General features: G+C 30.7%; 1 protein-coding gene across 1 annotated transcript; it reads left to right on the top strand.

Annotated features, from left to right (window-relative positions):
* The first annotated feature begins 11,943 nt into the window (after positions 1 to 11,943).
* Positions 11,944 to 15,585, top strand: LOC114192578 (serine decarboxylase-like). The gene is made up of 5 exons (XM_028082338.1): positions 11,944 to 12,217; positions 12,364 to 12,595; positions 12,697 to 12,890; positions 12,978 to 13,114; positions 14,841 to 15,585. Exons 1-5 carry the CDS (start codon positions 11,947 to 11,949, stop codon positions 15,411 to 15,413), a joined length of 1,407 nt encoding a protein of 468 aa, XP_027938139.1. The 5' UTR covers positions 11,944 to 11,946; the 3' UTR covers positions 15,414 to 15,585.
* The last annotated feature ends 7,509 nt before the right edge of the window (positions 15,586 to 23,094 follow it).

The following is a 23,094-nucleotide window of genomic DNA, read 5'->3' as shown; positions in this document are numbered from 1 at the left end:
TGTACATGTGTATTTAATATTTTATTTAATGTTCACAAATAAAATTTAAAAACTAATTAAATAATAAAATAACTATATTTTAATGTTGTTAAAATTTAAATTAACAAAAAACCAACAAAAAAATAGTGGTAAACATCTAAAACTTAAAAAAAACATAAGAAAGTATAAATTAACAGAAAAATCAACAAAAAAATATTGTTAAACATCCAAAAATTGTTACAAAAAAAATAATAATTAAAGTGTCAATTTAAGACATAATTGATTTTTTCTTTTTAATAGAGACCTTAAACATTCCAAAAACTTGTTTTGTAACAGTAAATTATTGTCTACACATTTAAAAGGGTATTTTTGTCTTTATAAAATTTATTATGTGCATTTATACTGTTTTAATTACTGTATTTAATTATTTCAGCTTTCAATGTAAAAATGATGATATCAAAGCACATTTATTATTCCTTAACCAGTGCCCTAAGGGCATTGGTTAGCATTCTCCATATTTTGACATCCATTTCTTGTTTCCGTTTTCTCCACACTTTCTTTCACAATATCAGTGCTTCTTGTGCTTCAAGGTGGCAGTAGTCCTTGTCTCTACCTCTGCTTCAAGCTCGTCCTCTTGTCCTATTGTCACATGTTCAAGCTGCCAGTGGCCCAAGCTCCATGCACCTCAGTGTTTCATTTTTTTTTTTTAAATTGTGTTATTGTCTTCTTTGATTTGAATGTTGGAATGTTGTTCGTTAAGATCCGTTTTATATTTTTTTTTTCTAAAATGTATGTCGAGATCCGTTTTAGAAAAATAAAAACAAATCTCAACATTTATTTAGTATTTTTTTGTTTTATTTTTATATTACGGATGTCGATATCCGTTTCAGAAAAATATGAAATAGATATCAACATCCATTTTATTATTTTTTTTGTTTGTTAATGAAACGGATATCCGTTTCACATTTTACAATGGACAAAAAAGTAAAAATAAGAAAAGTGTTGGAAATACAGAAGTAAGAGTTGAGGGTACAGTGAAAAAAATAAAATAACGTACCCGAGAGGCCGGTTTTGCCACCCTACTTTTGAGTTGAGTCTTATTGAGATTTGTGATTTAGATAAAAATCAATATACTACACCAACCACCATGTGCATTTTTATGGAGTTTAAAAATTGGCAACGAAGGAATTGAACCGAAATTCTCTGAATCTCTTTCTTTATACCAAAGACTTTGGAATTCGATTCTATCACAAACATTACAAAATATATTTATATGTTCTTATGATGACTATTAATTAGCACGAAGACCTATATGTCCAACACCACGCGTGGGTAAAAAGGTCTAAAATGCTTCCCAACAAAATTTAATTAAAAATCACATGATTCACGCATCTTTGTTAATTTATTATTCATTACTTAACATTGCATTATAAATCAGCTCTTTCTTCAACCCCCTCACCTAAGTTTTTGTTTTACCTCTTTTTGTAACTATTTTTCTGATTATCCTGATCAAAGCTTCTCATATAATTTTCAGGACCCTAAAAGTTTGGCACGTGTTAAAACTACTATGGCTTGCTCATCTTTCCTCTTTATATTTGTGCATTAGTCACGTTTATTTGTTTTCGTGTATGATGGTCCGTTAGCAACTGAATCAACATTATTTATTTACATATTTCTTTTTTTTTATAATTTTGAGTATTAAATATGTATGTAACTTCTAAATTTCTACATGAAATTGAAATTTTTTTTTTTTTTGAAATGTTGTACTTATAGATTTTTTAAGTCACAAGTAAATAAATATATTAAACGGTTAAAGTTAATCAAGTATTATACCATAATATATTGTATGTTGTTTTCATATCAAGAGAAATAATATTCATGAAGACATGATTGAAAGTGTCATGTATGCTTCGATCACATGATATATGCAAGGAAAGGAAAGCGTTAAGTTGAAGGAAAAAGACTTAATTTCAATCTCCACAAAGATTAAGGGTTTGTTCGTTTTGGCGAATTTTCTATTTCAGCTGAATTGAGAGGATGGATCATCAGGGAAAGTAGACGTTCGTTTGGGATGATATAAGGGCGAGTAGTTGGAGTGATTTGAAGGATGAGTGATTTTGTTCATCTCGTGTGTATTTGGCGGATTTGAAGGCTTGCTCTACCAAATTACCCTTTTATCCATTGTCACCTTCTTTTTCATGTGCTGTAGTAACAAAAATTACCTTTTTTTTTTCACGTGTTGGATCGATCCCAAAATTGTAGATCCAATCCCTCATGTTTTTGGAACGGATCTCCTCTTCGTTGGATTCGATCTGGGCAAGTGGAGAGTGGATTGGAGGATTGGATCCCTTCCTTTGTGGTGGCTCCATTCATACAACTTCCTTCCTACAACTAAATTAATTTATTCTATTAATTGTTGTTATGCATTTCTTTAAAGTGTAGTATTAAATAAAAATTTAAAAAATTATTATAACTCATACAAATACTAATTTATACTACTTTTTACTTAAAGGGCAAAATGGTAAACTATTTTTTCTATATATTATAATTTTTTGTTTTATCTATCACATCAATCAAATCACTCATAAACTCTCACAAACTTCACTTTCAAAATCACTTACAATCACCTCTAAATCCCTTAAAAAGAACTCATATTTCATTCTCAAATTCACTCAAACCCATCTTCTTCTCCTCCCACAAATCCATCTAGCCAAGTGAACAAAGCCTAAGGTTGTGTTCTTTTGAGAAGAAGGAGTAGAGGGAGAGAAAGAGGTAGAGATTGAAAGGATTAGAGGGTGAAATTGATGTTGTTCTTTTTAAGGAATTAGGAGGTGATTTTAGAGTAGATTAGAGAGTGAAATTGGTGAAAATTTGAGATTGAATTGAGTGATGTGATATATTAAAAAAAACTTTTAATAGATAAAAAAATGAGATTACCAAAATATCCCTAATGTTAAAATTAATATAAAATACTATATAAATAATTTAAAACAATTTAAAATAATTTATTTAATTTGTATTGATTGTTTGAAATAATAATAAATTTATTTTTAAAAAATGAATAATAAATTTTATTTTATTTAGGAATCTGCTATGGGGTTTGTATGTTTTGCTCTTGCTTGGATTGAATAGCCATCTTGGTCAGGAAGTTATTAATTTTCATGTGCAATGTGTAGAAAATATAAAATAATCAAAGGGTAATTATGTAAATATACATGTGATCCCTTCCAATCTCTTTATGTGCAGTGTGATTGTATTTTTAACGTATCCTACTGATCATCGCCTATCATCATCTCTTATCACCTTTAAACGAATGTAAAAATAACCTTTTTATCATCGCTCACACTTTCTTCTAAACAGTAATTCCATTCGTAAAAATAGGATTTTTAGAGAAATAAGTAAAAGGAGCCCTAACTTGGAAATGATGCTTCTTCGTGCACCTCCCTGTTTTTCTTCGTACACTCCTGTAGAAGTTGAACCCCTCAAATTGTTCCTGGTTACAAATATAATAAAAGTTCGTACATTTCTTTATTTTAATATTTTTCAAATTGTATGTTCCCGAAGATATTTTCAAATTTGGAAAATATTTTTCAGAGTATATAGTAAAAAAAAAAATCATAATAAGTGTTTCGGCATGTATTTCCAAATTCAGAATATCTTTTAAATCACTTATTCCAGGGTTGTTTTTTTTTTTAACACCCATTCCGAAATATAATTTTTTTTTTTCCAAAATACAAAAGAAATTCAGGAATTTCTCTCTATCAACACCATCTACCTATAAAGACAAAAAAATGAAGAGGAGTGCAGCGGTTGCAGCGCCGACCTGATGCAGAGACAGAACGGGAACGAAGAGGAAGTGTGGGACGACACATGTAAAGATAATTGGGGTTATCTTTTTACTTTTTACTTTTTATTAGGGGTTAGGGGTGGGAAAAAAATATAATTTTCTTGATCCAATTCACTTTTGTCAAATCCACTCCATTTATAATCCATTATATTAAAAATCTAATCCATTTAAAGTCCATTTAATGGATATGGATTTCAATCTAATTTACATTTTGGTTAAATTATACTTTTAGTCCCCATTTTCGTAGCAAAATTTGAATTTGGTCCCTCAATTCATTTTTATCTCAATCTGGTCCCTATTTTGGGAAATTTGACCCAATCAAGTCCTATCCGTTAATGGTGGAGTAACGGTGTTAAATGGGGTGCCACGTGTCAGCTTCAAGATTTTTTGAATTTTTTTTATTTTTTTTTGAATTTTTTTTTGAATTTTATTTTTATTTTTTATTAATTTTTTTAAAATTTTTTAAAAAATTAAAATTTTGCCACGTGTCAAGCGGACATTGTGTCACGTGGCAGTGACAGTGCCACGTGTCACTATTTGGGAGGTGTCATTTTCTCATTCTCAATTTGGTCCCTGTATTTTATTTTTTGTCTCAATTTAGTCCCAATTTTTGTAAAAATTGTGCAATTTTGTCCCTCTCCAAATTGAAACCAAATTTAATTTCTATATAAATATGCACAAATATTTCTATCAAAATTGATATTTCAAGTAAATATTTTTACCAAGATTAAGTTTATTTTAATTTATATTTTACGTTAAACTTTATTTAAAATTGTTTTAAAGTTGTTAATAGAAAATAATGTTAATAAAAAAATTCATAAATTATATTGATATTTTATTACATTATACTTTAATATTGTTTTTTATTTGAATTTATATTTTAAATAATTGCATATTTTTAAAATGTGTAAAATTCAATAATTTCTATACAAATATTTTAGTTAGTATAAAAATAACAATTATATAATTTAAGAAAAATTAACTAGTTTATGTAACAATAAAAAACAAATAAATTTAAAATTTGAAAACAATTTTAAGTAAAATTTAATGTGAAACAAATTTAAAGAAACTTGGTTTTATTGAAAATATATAATAAAAATATCAATTTGAATAAAAAAATCAAATTTAATAAAAATATTTGTATAACATTTTATAATTTTTGTTTCAATTTGGAGGGGGACGAAATTGCATAAATTTTACAAAAATTGGGACTAAATTGAGACAAAAGATAAACTACAGGGACCAAATTGAGAATGAGAAAATGACACCTCCCAAATAGTGACACGTGGCACTGTCACTGTCACGTGGCACGATGTCTGCTTGACACGTGGCAAAATTTTAATTTTTTAAAAAATTTTAAAAAAATTAATAAAAAATCAAAAAAAATCAAAAAAAAATTCAAAAAAAATTCAAAAAATTCAAAAAATCCAGAAGCTGACACGTGGCACCCCATTTAACACTGTTACTCCACCACTAACGGAAAGGACTTGATTGGGTCAAATTTCCCAAAATAGGGACCATATTGAGATAAAAATTAATTGAGGGACCAAATTCAAATTTTGCTACGAAAATGGGGACTAAAAGTATAATTTAACCTTACATTTTATATATCTTATGGATTGGATATCCATTTTATAAATCAAAATTTTTAAATATGGATAATCCAAAAAATCCAATCCAAATTTTGAATTTAATTTTTTACTTGGGTTAGACTAAAGGTTGAGATGAACTATGCTAAATTCAGACTTGGACGGGCCTTACTCGACGACCTATACGGATTGGACAGGCCTGACAACCATAAGAGGTTGGGCGGGCCTAAAGATATGAACGAGATAGGCGAGCCCGAAAAATCGAACGAGTCGATCAGGCCGAATGACCTAATGAGCCAGGTGGGCCCAAACACCCGAACGGGCTAGCCAGTTCGAAGATCCGAACAGGCCAAGCGGGCTCGAAGACCCGAACAGACCAAGCGGGCTCGATGACCCGAATGGGTCAAACGGGCTCGAAGAATTGAACGGGTCAGGCAGGCCCGAAGACCCGAACGATTCAGGCGAGCCCGATGACCCGAACGAGTCAAGCGGGTTCGAAGAATCAAACGGGGTAAGGCGGGCCCAAAGACCTGAACGGGTCAGGCATACCCGAAGACCCAAAAGGGTCACACGGACCCGAAAACTCGAACGAACCAGGCAGAACCAATGACGAAAACAGGTCAGGCAGCCCAAAGACCCAAATGGGTCAGGCAGACCCAAAAACCCAAATAGGCCTGACAATCCGAACGGGCCCGAAGACACGGATGAGCCGAACGACCTGGATGGGCCAGACGACCTGGCGACCCAGACAGGCTCGACGACCTGGACAAGCTTGACGACCCGGATGGGCATGACGACACGAACGGGCCAGACGACCCGGATGGACCTGACGACTTGGACGACCCTGATGGGCTTGGCGACCCGGACGAGCCTGACGACCTACATGGGCCTTACGACCCGGATGGCATGATGACACGAACGAGCCCTACGTCCCGGGCGGGCCCTACGACTTAGACGGGCTCGATGTCCCGGACGGGCCCTACGACCCGGATGGGCCCGACGACTCAGACGGGCCTGATGACCTTGACGTACCTGACGACCCAGATAGGCCTCACGATTCGAACGTGCCTGACTACCCTATTGGGCCCGACTATTTGGACCGGTTCGTCCGGGTCGTCTGGCCCGTCTGGGTCATTGGGCCCATTCGGGTCGTCCGGCCTGTTCGCATCGTCTAGCATGTTCGTGTTTTCGGGCTCGTTCGAGTTGTCCGGCCCATTCGCGTTGTCAAGCTTGTTCGGGTCATCGGGCCCATCTGGGTCGTTCGGGTCGTCGGGCCCGTCTGGGTCGTCGGTCCGTCCGGGTCGTCGATCCCATCCGAGTCATTCGGGCCTTCATGACACAAGTTTTAAGAAATTCAATTTAAATTTCTTTTATTAAAAATGGATTCTGGATTTTAAACTTGATCCAAATATTTGGATTGGATTTAAATCTTGATCCAAATATTTGGATTTGGATTTAAAAAAAATCCAAACTACTTTTGCTAAAGAAATGGATTTGGGTCAAAAATCTAATCCAATTATTTGGATCTAAAATGGATGTGGATTAGATCATTAAATATCCAATCCATGCCCACCCCTACTTTTTACTCTAGAGTAGAATGGGTATTAAAATAAATTGTGGACGTGCAGAAGAAATAATTGGCCCAAACGTCAGTCCATTAACACAAATACAGAACCAGACAAAACCCGCTATTCACTTATGATGTATTTGATAGAGCAGAAATAAAAGATAATTTTCAGAAATTATGGATTTATCATAGTATTTTTTATTTATTTCTCTATCTCAATCATTGTTTTCTATTAAATCAATTAAATTACATACTTAATAATTTTTTGCTATATTGAAAGACTTAAAAAATATAACCCAAATCATACCAAATTTCAATTATGAACTAATTAAGAATTAAATTAGTTGAGAGATTGAGGTAACAATTAAGGAATTTCCACCAAGTTCTGTGATGGGGGTAAGAAAATGTTGGAGAGGAGAAAGATCACGATCATTACAATCTTGAGCAGAAATATAATTAATATTTTTTAATTTTCTAAGTAACTAGCTATATCCTTTCATATTTAAATGTTCCACAAGTTAGGTTAACTTAATCGGTTTTTAGTTTCATCCATTGTTTATACCTTTGTTTGGATTAAGTTTAAATTAAGTGAAGGAACCGAAAACACAGAAAACAGATTGAAATTGTTCGAATTAAGATAATAATAGTGAAAAAAAGAAGAAGTAACTTGTACTTATCGCGTTAGTACTTCTTATCCTATAAGTATATGTTGATTACAAGTTGTGTTTTTTTAAAGATTTTCTTAGCAAACTAAAATTTTAATATATTTTAAGAAAGTTCAAGTTACAACTTATTAAAATATTTCTTTTTAAAATCCTTGTTTTACATATTTGAAAGGAAACCAATTCTAAATCAAAGAATTTTGGTTTAGAGAAAAAAGACAAAAAAATATTGTTTTCTAAAAGGAGTTAGACAAGAAATACTTAATTGTATTTAAGAAAAATTGAGTTAGTTGTTACTTATAAATAGGGCAAGCTAATTGCGTACGTATTTCTTATCCTTTTAAGTATATGCAAATTACAACTTGTGTGTTTTTTTTTTTTTAAAGAATCTCTTAGCAAACTAATCTTTGAATATAATTTAAAAAAGTTAAAGTTATAACTTATTAAAATACTTGTTTTACATATTTGAAAAGAAAACAATTCTAACTCAATTTTGATTGAGAACATTTCTTCCAAAGAAAAAAGGTTATGTAAGTATAGGCTATAATTACAACTTGTGCTTTTTTTAAAAAAATAAAAAACTAAACTTTGAAAAAATAAAACGAAGAAAGCTCAAGTTATAAGTTACTAAAATATTTCTTTTTAAGGTATTTGCTTTAAGAGTTTGTCACACTTCACTTCTTAAAACCTCTTTTCTTTCCTTTTCATAGTTTCTTTAAGACTAAATTAAAAAAAATAATAAAAAATTTAAATAAACCAAACTAACAAATTAGAAAACTAAATCATTAATTAAACTTTTATATCATTCAAATTACGAAAAGAGATAGACTATTATATAAAATGAGTTCAACTTACAAATTAATAGTATTTCCAATTTAAAATTTTAAGTGAATAAATTTATAAGTGTTATTTTATACCTAACTAATATTTTTACTTTTAGAGAATGCGATATCTCAACTCACACATAAATTTTTAACACGTTTTTCTCACTAATTATTTGTCTTCCTGAAACTTAGTTGTCCCATAATTATGTTGTTGTCTAAAAGTATTGTTGGGATGATCCTACAGGCACCAAAAAGATCACTTCCAAGAAACCCATTATTGGAAGTATAACTATTTCTGGCCATAAGTTTCTGGGTGTAGTGTAATAACACGTGAACAATACATAAACATATTAAGTGATGTTGAATATATTGCTTCAAGCGATGTCCCAATCACAGATAGTGGTTCTGGGCATGCATCAATTTTTCTTTGGTATGTCATCAAAAGAAAAGCTTTTGTGGGACTTCAAAGTGATGTGCATAAATGCATAGACAATGCATGCCGGCCATTTACAACATCGATTACGAAATGCTGGAATTGGTGCAATGTTAAGCAACATCGTTGTCTTTGAAACATTACCAGACAAAGGCTAATAAAAAAAGAAGTAGTGATGCAACATGTTACCATCCAAATGTGGGATTCTTTTTGTTGATGAATTTCTTCAGAAACGATCCATTTGGTTTGAAGATGAACTTCTGAATAATAACCGACAAAAAAAAGCCCCTTTTTAAATTGTTCATATCATAACTCGATTAAAATGTTATTTTTATCAAATGATGTAATTTAATTCAAATAATTATAATTAATGAATGAGTATGGAATTTAACTTGGAGAACAACTAGATTAGAGTGAAAAAAAAAATACAAAAACATACCTTAATGCATATCATAAATGACCATAAGATCAAAAGAAACTATTGAAGATTCCTGGATATGGTTGAAGGAAGAAGAATAATCGTATACAAATATACAATAAGGTTGTATACAGTAAGGTCGTATGCAGTAAGGTCTACAAGACATTATAGGTGGGGAAGACAATAGTGATTTTAAATCTCTTTGGTCCTTAAATGTGCTTCCAAAGGCACAAATACTAAGATGGAGGGTAATATGGATACGGTGGCAATTAAGACCATTTTAGTAAGCAAAGACATACATTTAGGAAATACCTTATGTGAGTTGTATGCAGGAAGTGATGAAAGTGTCATACATATCTTCTTTGATTGTAAAATAACTAAAAAAATGTGGGAGATGTGTGATCGATGCATCATAACAAACCAAGTGCCAATTTCTAACACTTTTATCTTATGCAACTTAATGGAAAACAAAACAGAAGTTAAAAAGGAATGTGGTTGGCCATTATCTAGGAAATCTGGAAGCATAGAAGCAGGATTATTTTTAAGCAAAGGAAAATAGACCCAAAAGAAATCTTTTGTATGATACAAGTGAGTGCATGAACTTGGATGAAACATAAATCACCAAATATAACATTTCACATAGTGATTAATACCAATGGTCAATTCAATGCTTAAAATAATTGTGATTCTATAAAGAAATTACTACTCAATGACAAACACACTGGGTTTGAAAGTAAGGAAGTGAGAACTTATTTTGTAAGAAAGGAGTGTATGAGAAGAGTTGGGAAAGATATGTTCTATTTTTGCAGGGGATGAGATTGCAGTGGAGCACAAATGTTCTTTCTATATGGAATAAACAATAGGACAATACAATTCTTTTACTGAATGAAACTGGGTGACAAAAAGCACACGCAAGCATGGGGGACAATGTTATAGCAGGTTAAACAAGGGTAGACAGTCACTAGAAAAATGACATTATGCCCATTACGTCGTAGAGCATAATTTCATGTGACTCTTAATATGAAGTGGTACTAGATATGTCTATCATTCTAGCACATCTGTGCATTTATAGATTGTTGTAATATTAGACTAACATATTAGTCTCTCCTCAACACTTTGTTAGCATAGGTACCTAAAAAATGTGTAAACCTTATGTGAAGGTATCCTGTAACTCTTTTTGTAGAAGAGTTAGAATATCTCAATTACTCTATTTTATTTAATATATTCATTTTTTTGCTGATAAAAAAATTAAAATTAAAAACAGATGGTTTCACAATTTTTGTTAGGATAATGATATTTTGACCAATTTTTTTTGATCAATTTTTAACCCAGCATTCCAATCACCCTTAGATCATCCTATCATATCACTACAAAAAAGATAATTGAAAGATGATTTAAGTGGTGGGTTAAAAATGGATTAAAAAATCAAGTCAAAATATTATTATTATATTTTTTATTCAAATTTTTAAAACTAATTCATCATTTTCTTGCCATGTATTCAGCTAATCTACCCTCACGATGTGAGTTACGTTTCGGCATGATAACTCTAACGGAAATGTGAGAGAGAACACAAATTAAGAGACAAGCCTACTCTGTGAAACCAAAATTTGTTTGCTGTTTTAATCTCCTAAAGTTATAAAAAGAAATTCAAGATCTCACAAAACTATAAATTTTTAGAAACAAATTTTTAGATGTTACACGTTTTATGCATGTTTATTGTGTAGTATGCATATATTTTTTCTGGCATATAAAGTTTGTTGGAAATTTCACATCAACTAAAAATAAGACAACTTCATAGTATATGAGTGAAGTATGAATCTTATCTTATAAATTAGTTTTGTGAGGTTGAGTTAGACTTAAATTAATCTAATTTAAATTTTAGTGTTATCCAAATATTTATTATTATATTATTTACATTACCATAATTTAAAATATATCATTACAAGAAAAATGTTTTGAAAACAAATTATTAGTCTTTAAAGTTGTAAAATTAACCACTAATTTAATTAAAAATATAATTTTAATAAGTAGCTAAGACGGATATATCTAATAAAAGGTAAATTTAAGTTTTGATTTAGATATCAGTTTAGTTACTCTCAGAAACCAACTCCATATGTTATTATATCAAAACGACTGTGTTATTTAAGAATACAGAGAAGTGAAAACGTATGATTCATTCTGTTTTTTCTCAGCTTCGCTTGGCCTGCACTTCTCTTCTCCTTTTCTTTTCTGCATAATCAACGGCTTCTGTTATTTCAGTTTATCCGTTAGTTTCTCTTTCTACCCTCTTTATGTAAATAATACAGAAACACTTTTTCCTTTTCTTCCTTTCAGTTCAGTTGCTTTATTCTTTCCACTATTATTTGTTCTGCTGTTTTCACCTTTATGTCACATTGACTCTGACTTTTTGGGGAAAGCACGTTGTGCTTTTCTTGGCTTATCACAGCACTTGTAATATACAGCTTTCTAAAGAGTTAATTGTATTTAACTTACGTCTAAGAAAAGGTAAGCCAAGTAGCTTTTAAAATAAATAAAAAATACTCATTTTTCCATAAATATTTAGGAACAAGTTGCTCAAAGATAGATTTTCGACTATAAATGCACGTTACCATTTGTGTCTTTTGCATATGCACTCTCTGGTTGATTCTCAGACACAGTATATGGAGAATTCAATGGAGAAGAACGTGGCAATGTTTTTTATTCCAACAACTCGTGCTACAGAGTTGTTGTCAACTGAGGTTAGTAGAGACAATGTCTCTGGAGGAAAAGAGAAGTTGCAGATAGATATTGAAGACAAGCTTGCCATCACCGAGTTCAATGGCGAGACACAACCCAATTTGGATTCAGTTATTTCTCACTATATTCAAAGTCTAAATCAGACCAACTTACGATTCTTGGGTACCTTTCATGTCATAACTTGTTTTACATTATTCTTAAAATATAAAATGACACTTCAACAAATATTGATCTATAATACGTGCCAACATGAGAACATAATTGTTGATATTTTTATACTTTTCTTGTTTATCTCAATGCACTTTCAGGCTACCCCACTAATCAAAACTTCAACTATGACACATTAGCACCATTGCTTCATTTTCATTTGAACAACGTTGGTGATCCATTTCGAGGGAGCAGCTTCTCCATGAATTCAACATCATTTGAAGTTTGCGTGCTTGATTGGTTTGCAAATCTATGGGAGATAGAGAAGAGCAAGTACTGGGGATATGTCACAACAGGTGGAACCGAAGGGAATCTTCATGGGATTTTAGTAGGGTTAGTTTCGTTAAACCTGGTGGTACAGTTTCTAGACACTTTTGATGCTTCAAAAATATATGTTCTAAGCACAATCATCGACTTATATATGTTTTACGTAGGAGAGAAAAATTTCCAAATGGGATTTTATACGCCTCACAAGATTCCCATTATTCAATCTTCAAAATTGCAAGAATGTATCGAATGCAATGCATGAAGGTTAGCACTTTGGTCTCTGGAGAGATTGATTGTGATGAACTAAAGACATTACTTCTTGCTCACAAGGACAAGCCAGCCATCATCAATCTTAACATCGGTCTCCTCTTACCTTTGACATCTATACATATAACAAATTAATAACATGCACGCACTTGTATAAAATTTGAAAGGTTTCTTGTTGCAGGGACAACTATGAAAGGAGGGGTTGATGACCTTGATCTTGTAATAGAAATACTTAAGGAATGTGGTTTCACTCAAGACCGATTCTATATTCATTGTGATGGAGCTTTATTCGGAATCATGCTGCCTTTTATCAAACAAGTAAGTGCTACACATACATCACTACCTAAGAACATCTCTTGGCTATAGGTTGGATATATGGATATATGGTGATTATTAAGAATTGAGTTTAAATCTAAGGATAATTTTATTTATATATTATAAATTAATATAATGTTTAGTGGATATATAATCTCAACACATCCATCATTAGTTGATTGCTATTATATAATGATTTTCTTTTCTCCACATAGCACTAGTGTAGTAAGGGCTTTCTGCCCCGGTTGTTTTTCACATTTTGCCTCGGGTCTGGAACCGAGGCATATTGGAACGAGGCCAAAATGTACCCCTTTTGGCCTCGGTTATCACCCGAAGCCATATACCCAGTTTTATGCTTCGGTTGTTTCAAAACCGGTGCCATATACCCAGTTTCACGATCGCAAAAAACCACCTTCCAGATGCCCTGCAAGGGTCTCTCCGGCGTGGGCGAGCCTCTCCTTCTCCCTGCAACCTCCATTCACACCTAATCGGAACCCCCCATTCCATTCTAGCATCAAACACTCAAGCCTCTTCCCCAAACACACACATCTAATCATAAGCGGAGAAACCACAGGAGGAAAAGAAAATATCGCCGGCGAGTCAGATCTGGTGTGGGTCTCGCGAGCAGCAGCGACTTCAATCACCGTTGGGAGCGCGACAGCAGGGCTCATGGCATGGCTTCCAGACCTGGTGTGGGTCTCGCGAGAAGAAAGGTCGGAGCAGCGAGGGAGGCAAGGCCACGGTGGGCGCGGCCACATTGCGAGCACCGAGCGCGACCATGGAGAGGGGCCTGAATTGGAAGGCGAGCTTGGAGGGTGTGGTGGCAGTGGGTGCAGTAGAGAGATTGAGAGAGAGAGAGAGAGCGAGGGGAAGGAGTTGCGGAGGCGCGGGCGCGGGGAAGAAGAAGGGTTCGCGAAATTTGAACCCTAAATAAACCCTATGGCTTCGGTTGTTAGGGGAACCGAAGCCATAAATCCCCTTTTGGCACCGGGTCTCCTTAGACCGAGGCCAAACAGCCACTTTTTGGCTTCGGGTCTTACTAGACCGAGGCCTATACCACTATTTGGCACCGGTTTTGGGGGAACCGGGGCCTATACCCCTCTTTGGCTTTGGGTATTTGGAGAACCGAGGCCTAAAACTTGGCTCTAATTGCAAAAATGCCACCGCGTCATTATATGCTTCGATTCCTGGCCAACCGAAGCATATAAGACGAGGTAAAATGGGAATTCTGCACTAGTGTAGATTTTGCCTTTTGTTTAATTAAAATTGTACGTGTGAACCTACGTAATTATGTACAATATTATCATTCATCTTCAGATCATATGAAATGAAAAATTAAAATAAAATAGAGTAGAAAAAATTAAGTAGAGAATTCTTTCAGATAAACCATGTTATTTCTACCATTTTTATTCATTTCTGTTCACACGAACAAAGAGTGTTGAATTTCCAATTTAACCACAGTATCTGATATTTTATAAAATGTCATTCAAGTTACAAAAAGAGATATAGACCACTAAATAAATAAGTCTAATTCACCGATATTATTTTTAATTTAAAATTTTAACTCAATGAATTTACAGAGTCTTATTTTTTTTTATGTAACTAATCATTCTTAATTTCAGACAATGTGATATCTAAACTCACACATAAATTCTTTAACACACTAATATTCTCACTGATTATTTGTGGTTGTCGTATTTGAAATTGTTAATTATGTGGTTGTCTACAGGCACCAAAGATCACTTTCAAGAAGCCCATTGGAAGTATAACTATTTCTGGCCATAAGTTTTTGGGATGTCCAATCCCATGTGGTACTCTAATAACTCGTCAACAATACATAAACGTGTTAACTGATGTTGAATACATTGCTTCAAGAGATGTTACAATCACAGGTAGTCGTTCTGGTCATGCATCAATTTTTCTTTGGTATGCCATCAAAAGAAAAGGTTTTATGGGACTTCAAAGCGAAGTGCATAAATGCATTGCGAATGCATGCCATCTACAACATCGATTACGAAGTGCTGGAATTGGTGCAATGTTAAACAAGTTTAGCAACATCGTTGTCTTCGAAAGACCACCAGACGAAGACTTTGCTCGTAAGTGGAGTTTGGCATGCGAGGGAAACATTGCACATGTTGTAGTGATGCAACATGTTACCACTGAAATGTTGGATTCCTTTGTTGACGAGTTTCTTCAAAAACGGTCCATTTGGTTTGAAGATGGACGATTTCTACCTCTATGCATTGCAAGTGACGTCGGTTCTAGACACTGTGCTTGTTCAATACACAATTCAATGCGGTGATTAAGAATCTATCATTTAAAATAATACATCTCATGCTATATATATAAACACACGTTTCAGATTGCTAAAAGTGGTCAGATTTGTTATCAGTTGACTTTTAGTGATTATTTCTTAAAAACTAGTATGTGAAGTCTAATTTGTTAGTGGACTTTTTGTGTGATTTGAGAATGGATCGGAGATTTGGAATTGAAAATGAATAACTGTTTTATTTTTTATGAGTTTTAATTGATTTATTAGTTTGTTATTTTACTTTTTTCAATGAATGTGCTGTAAAGAAGAAGTAAAATTCTAAAATTTTAACTAATTAAATACTAGTATACCACCAATGATTGATTAGTGGACTGAACAACTAACAAAACCGATTATAGAATAAATGTCAGATTAATATTTATTCAATGATAATCACGAATCAATCAACTATATATTGATTAAGGTGTGAATGTTCATGTAAGGTGAGGTTTACATTCCACTTATATACTTTGAAATTGTCTTATCTTTAATCGATACGAGACTTCTAATATCAGGTACCATTCAAACGATTTTGAACAAACAAAAAACCTTGAAGACCGTACGGACAAAAAAAATGAGCGTCATAAGACAAACTATATTGAAGTTGTGGATATTCAATCGTCCCATACTAAAATAATATCTTTTTCCAATTCATTTTCCAAATAAAGCAATTTATTATTCTTTCCAATTATATCCAAATGTTAAAAATAGAATATATTTTACATAATTTATATAACTGACACAAAAAAAAATTAAATTGTTTGAAAAGAAATACCCGTGTAGAATTACTTAACATCATAACTCGATTAAAATAAGCTATTTTTCATCTTACATATATCAAAGATGCAATTTAATTCAAATAATTAAAATTAAAAAAGATGGTTTCACATTATTTTCTCTTCATTTTTTTTAAAACTAACAAGTATACAATTATACAAAAAAGGAAATTAAGATTTTTTTTCCTACTTTAAGTAAACCTCACATAAATGTTTCAATACACCAATTACTCACGAAATCTCAAAGTAAACAACTATAATATTAATGTCTCTGCCGGTATGAGTACCATCACAACAACATTCACTGTATATTACAAGTATCAAAATGAGTTGGAATCTGCGAGTAAACTCGGCTCACCACGGGTTCGAGCCGGGTTAAATTGAATTTTCTTTACAAATTTCAATATGGGTTAATCTTTTATTCGACTCATCCGGGTTGAATCCGTGGTGAGCCATGTTGGCTCACCAACCCGCAAATAAAAGGTCACACAAGTGTTTTTTGTTAAGTTGGGCTTTGTATTTTGGTCATATTAAGTTGTTTTTTTAGTCAACACATAAATAATTTATATTTTTGTGATTTTGGTTTGTATTTGGTTTGTATTAAAGTTTATTTAGATTTTAATTACAATTATAATTTAGTTTTGACTACAAAAAAAAAATGTATTTTTTTAATTAAGTGAGCCTGTAAACCAACCTGTTTAACCCACCAACCCGTGGTGGGCCGAGCTGGGTTCAAATTTTTTTGGTTCGCTAATAAGTGAGCTAAGTGAGCCGAGTTGGGTTGGCTCACTAAGTGATCAACCTGTTGTGGGTCGAGTCAGATCAGATCGGGTTACCCATTTTGACAGCTTTACTATATATATTAGAGAAAACACAGACGTTGTCTCTCTTGTGTGTTCACATTTTTTAATTTTCATATAAATTTGACTTAATATGAATATGAAATATATAATTAATTTTTAAAATAGTTGTTAGATGTAAAATTAAAAAAATAAAATATGCACAAAAGAAGCTTTAAAGACAAAAAATATATTATTTATAAAATAATTAATATTTAAAATAATAATTTAAAGTAAAACTAAAATAATTAAATGTGAACACAAATATATATATATATATATATATATATATATATATATTCTTTATAAATTTTTTATATATTGTTATAGATTCATCATTTTCTTATCATGTATCCGGCTAATCTACTTCCTCGTGACGTGAGTTATGTTCTTGTATGATAACTCTAACGGAAATGTAAAGAGAAGATAAATTAGGAGAAAAAACCTATGTGAAACCAAAATTTGTTTGTAAGATTTTGTTTGCTATTTTAATCTCCTAAGATTACAAATAAGAAATTCAAGAAGATCTCCCTCAAAACTATAAATTTTAAGAAAAAAAATCTTTTAGATGGTACACGTTTTAAGCATATTTACTTTTGTAGAAGGCGTATATTTTTTCTGCCATATAAAACCGTCATCCTTATGTGAAGTAAATATACTGTCAAGATTATATACGTAATTGTTATAAATGTTTCGTCAAGCATGCGATACTATTATATATACTACCAATTTAATTTAAGTTTTAATGTTAAATTTCTAACCAAATATTTATTATTATATTATTTACATCACTACGATTTAAAATATATCATTACAAGAAAAATGCTTTAAAAACAAAATATTAGTCTTTAAAGTTGTAAAATAGACCAGTGATTTAATTAAAAATATAATTTTAATAAGTAGCTAAGACTGATATAACTAATAAAAGATAAATTTAAATTTTGTTTTAGATATCAGTTTAGTTACTCTAATAGAAACCAACCCCGTATGTTATTAATTAAAAACGACTAATCATGTTATTTAAGAATACAGCTTTCTAAAGGGTTAATTGTATTTAAGAAAATTAGAGTTAGTTGTTACGTATAAGAAAATGTAAGCTAAGTAGCTTAGCACACTAAACTTTGAATATAATTTTAGAAATAACTAAGTACAATATTCCTTTAAAATTTTAAAATACACGTTTTACATATTTGAAAGGAAAACAATTCTCAATCAAAGAATTTTGACACATATATAAATGCACCCACGAGTTAAAGTACACGTTTTACATATTTGAAGGAAAACAATAATTCAATTCTAAATCAAAGAATTTTGAACCACATTCATATATGCATTTAGTATTTTCTTGATTGAGAAAAATAATATATTTTGGAAAGTTATACATGTAAAAAAAGTTTTTAATATCATTGATTAATGATATTTTAGAAGTCAATCTTCGATACTCAAATGATCTGTAATAGGGATTGACTTAACTGACTTTTGATCAAGATTGATTTGTATCAACTTTCAACTTAGTCATGAGTTCCTGAGTTCCTTGATTCGATTTAAACACCTTAATTTTAGATTTTCAAAACCTAAAAAATTAATCATCTAAATTTAATTATTAAGTGAATTGAAATTTAGATTTTTAGAACCCAAAAAAAATTGTAATCCAAATTCAATTAAGTGGGTTGAATTTAAAATCCAAAAATATGAATTTAGATTTGAAATAAATCCATTTATATGGATGTAAAACAATACAAATTTGAATTATTATAAATTGAATCTTGAAATTTGGATATTTTGTCCATCTTTCTTTAAAAATAACTTTTCTAAAATTAAAGTTTCACATCTTAATACATTAAGCACCCCGATTAAATATCTAAAACAAAATATCCAAGTAGAAATTATGTATAAGATATATTAAATTGAAAAATCACTTTTCTCAATTATCTTTATTAATATCAATTACTAAAACACTATTAAACTAATAGATAAAATATTTCTATGAAGTATATAGAAACTCCATTATTTTAAAGTATTACTTATCTCTTTAATTTCCAGATGGTTTGATTAATTTGTGAAAAGGATGAATATTAAAGAGAAATTTGAGTGATAAAAAGGAAGGGAGATGATTGGGAAAAGGGAGCGTAAAGAAGAAACGATAAACACGTGGTGTCCCTCTCCTTTTTCTTTTCATTACGGGTGTCCCTTTCCTTCTACTTTTCATTACTTTACATATTATATTATTTTATTATTATTGCATCTATTATTGCCTGTACACTTATCATTGGAATGGAAAAGCAACTTGCCACACATTTGCAAAAGCAAAAATTATTTTATTATTTTTCCCTTCGAAGACTTCGCAGAGAAAGACAAGTATAGAAATGAGTGTGGACGGGGTTTACACATATCATACACAATTTCACGTACAAACATCATATAAAATATCAACATTAACATATAAATAATATTCATAAGCAATTCTAATAATTTAAGACCAAACAGACTACTAAGAGAAATCAATACCCTAAAATACCTTTTTGTTATCCATTTTCGTCAAATTTTTTCAAGTAAATCCTAATTTTAGTTTTGTGTTCAAACAGGTTTCAATTTTTGTCAATTTTGTTCAATTGGATCCTTTTTTTGCTAACACCATTTAAATCATTAACGGCCATGAACAGTGACTGCCACGTGTCACTTCGTGGTTTTTTTGAATTTTTTTTATTTTCATTTTTATTTTTTGAATTTTTTTTGAATTTTTTTTAAAAGATTTTTAATTTTTTCTAATTTTTTTAAATGTACATGTGTCAACCCAATAGCGTGTCACGTGTCACTTTGTGATTTTTATGATTTTTTTTATTTTTTTTTTAATTTTAAAAAAAAAATTTAAATGTCCACGTGTCAACCGAGTAGTGTCACGTGTCAAAGTCAATGTTCTATATTTGGTCCCTATATTCAATTTGGTCCCTATATTTGTTATTTTTGTTCAATTAGGTCCCAATGTTTGTTAACATTAACCAATTTGGTCCTTATCGAAGATGTGACCAAATTTAATTTTTATATCAAAGTTATAATGATGTGAATTTTATATATTATATAAAAATATTTAATAAAAAATGTGAATTTTAATATAAAAATTAAATTTGGTTTTAATTTGGAGAGGGACCAAATTGGTTAATGTTAACAAAAATTGGAACAAATTAAACAAAATTAACAAATATATGGACCAAATTGAATATAGAACATTGACTTTGACACGTGGCACGCTATTGGGTTGACACATGGACATTTAAAAAAAATTCAAAAAAATTCAAAAAAACCACGAAGTGACATGTGGCATGCTACTGGGTTAACACGTGTACATTTAAAAAAAATTAAAATTAAAATAAAAAAAATAAAAAAATACGAAGTAACACGTGGCAGTCACTGTTCGTGGCCGTTAATGATTTAAATGGTGTTAGCAACAAAGGACCTAATTGAACAAAATTGACGAAAATTAGGACCTATTTGAACACAAAACCAAAATTATGACTTATTTGAAAAAATTTGACGAAAATTGAAACAAAAAGATATTTTAACCTAAATTTAACTATAGATAATCCAGCTATTCTTGGTTTTCAATTTCTTCATCAAAATTTTGATATAATCATTGAATTTAGTAAATATTGTGAACGAAATTTCATTCAATTTTATGAATTATGCAGAATTTGTAATTGTATGTAATTATACTAAAATCAGTTCTGCTTCTAAACAAATCATTTTCCCATTTTATCAAATTAAAAAAAAAAGAAATAAAAAATCCTCTTTGACACAAATAACAACCTATATTTCTCAAATTTAACTCAAATCCAAATTCAATTACGTTTTTATGGCACATAATTCATTTTCCATATATATATATATATATATATATATATATATATTAATTATTCAATTCCATATAAAAAATTCAAAACTTTAAATCTAACATATCAATAAAAAATGAAAATTCATTTTCAATAGTACCACCTACTCCAAAAACATAACACACGCACACGAACACACACGCACGTCGGTGCCTCCACGCACACCCGCACACTCCACGCACACCCCACACACGCCCCCACAAGCCCACCCATGCCCACCCACGTCCACTCACGCCCACCATGCCCACCCATGTCCACTCATGCCCACCTCTATATATATATATATATATATATATATATATATATATATATATATATATATAAGCTTCTGATGAACATCCTCCAACAATAAATAATAAATCCTATTTATGCATGATTAATTCACCAAGAAAATAAGAGGTTGTACACTTGATAGTTACTATTATCCAAATTTTCTCCCTAATTAAATTAAGGAAAATTATCTTTTGACAAAATCTTTTTAATAAATTTGATAAAGTTTTCATAAATAAAATAAAAACAGATTATTTTTTTATTTTTCAACTAAAATAAAATAATAAAATAATATTTTTTATCTAAATTATTAGTTTCATTGTAAAAAAAACTTTGTTAACGTATCATTCTTCTATTTGCAAATCTGTCTGGTAGTACAATAAATGAGCAGAACCAAAGAAAAGAAACATTAAATGTTGTTATGGGTTTGTGTTATATGGGTCAAACAACAAATTAGGCAGTGAAAACAGTTCCTAACAAATAAGATATCATAAGTAGTTTTGGTTGTCATAGGTGTTGATAGAAAAGTTCGGGTTGTGAAAGAACTAATTGGCCAATAAAAGGAGAAACAAGATGAATACCTAACTTTATGCCTTAATATTTTAAACTGTTTCATTTTTTCTTGCCGATGTTAGAATTTTGGTAGATAAGACATCGAATCATGAATGAATATATATGTAGGGAATGATCTAATACAAGTTAAGAATGAAGTTGCCAATTTTTGTGTTAAGTGTAGAACCATAATAAGTTGAAAGGAAAATACATACCTCAAACATGCAAATATTATTAATAATGTTAGTTATTTGAATTTCAAGCAAGTCCACATTCTTTTGCAACTCTATCAATAACACTTTTTCCTCTCCTTTGATTTAGCAGTAGATTCCCTGTCGGCAACAATCCTACAAAACACAGCAAAATCGAACGTGTATATATATATATATATATATATATATCAGTGTTGAGAATAAATCCCACAACCCCCACACTTATTTTTCATGCGCAAATGGTCAACTCAATATTATTTCATCTAAAGTAATCTCAAAACAGATTGAGACAAAGTAATATTCCGTTATTTATCAGAAAATAATATTATTAAATTTATCATAACTTGTTTCAATAGAAGCAAACTGAGATACAAAAGCCTTTCCCTCTCGGTAACAATCTCAGCAGCAGGTTTCATATACAATATATAACATGATAACATACATAAAGAAAATTGTTTAAGGTTTAGCATTTAATTTCAATTATATGTAAGAATGTCAAAATAATTTAAGGCTATAAAATATGTAAGATGATGACATTAATTAACTAAAGATACACAATAAAAAAAAATCATATTTTCTATCAATTTTGTTTTCACATTTATCTATATTGTTATTATTTTGTTCCTAAAAAAGTATCCACCTTTATTTTTTAATTCATTTAAAATCAATTCTTCTCTTTTTTCAGATTTTTGAATAGTCTGATTCAAATTTTTTAGTTGACATATCTATATATTTTTATGTAAAATAAAAAATAATATTATATAAAATATAATTAAATATAAGTATATAAAACGAATGAGTTAAAACAAAAAAATTTCTCTAATTGTTAGAAAAATAAACTCGATAATAGACTTATAGTGTCTTGAAATCTGAATTCTTTTTTTCCTTTTCAGGTTTCAACTTTTTTCACAAACCTGCATAATTTATTTTAAGAATAATCATTAGTAAAAAATAATTAAAAAAATTATTGTCCTTCTCAATTTATAGTAAATATTTTTTCCATAAACTTTAATTACTTTTCTACAAAAAATTGAACTTTGAATTATGCTCTAATTAATCTATTATAAAAAAAAGATTAAACCTTAATTTAATTAATAGTTTTGTTGAAAAATTTCAGTTCCTTATCAAAATATATA

Source organism: Vigna unguiculata, chromosome 7 (genome assembly GCF_004118075.2).
Source record: "Vigna unguiculata cultivar IT97K-499-35 chromosome 7, ASM411807v1, whole genome shotgun sequence".
In the NCBI taxonomy this organism is placed as follows: Eukaryota; Viridiplantae; Streptophyta; class Magnoliopsida; order Fabales; family Fabaceae; genus Vigna; species Vigna unguiculata.
The sequence above is the reverse complement of the archived record's forward strand: the minus strand, read 5'-3'. Positions and strand labels throughout refer to the sequence as shown.

Coding starts and splice junctions, on each gene's coding strand:
- LOC114192578 (XM_028082338.1), top strand. CDS start 11,947: ATGCACTCTCTGGTTGATTCTCAGACACAGTATATGGAGAATTCAATG. Junction 12,891..12,977: donor CATCATCAATCTTAACATCG/GTCTCCTCTTAC, acceptor TTCTTGTTGCAG/GGACAACTATGAAAGGAGGG. Junction 13,115..14,840: donor TGCTGCCTTTTATCAAACAA/GTAAGTGCTACA, acceptor GGTTGTCTACAG/GCACCAAAGATCACTTTCAA.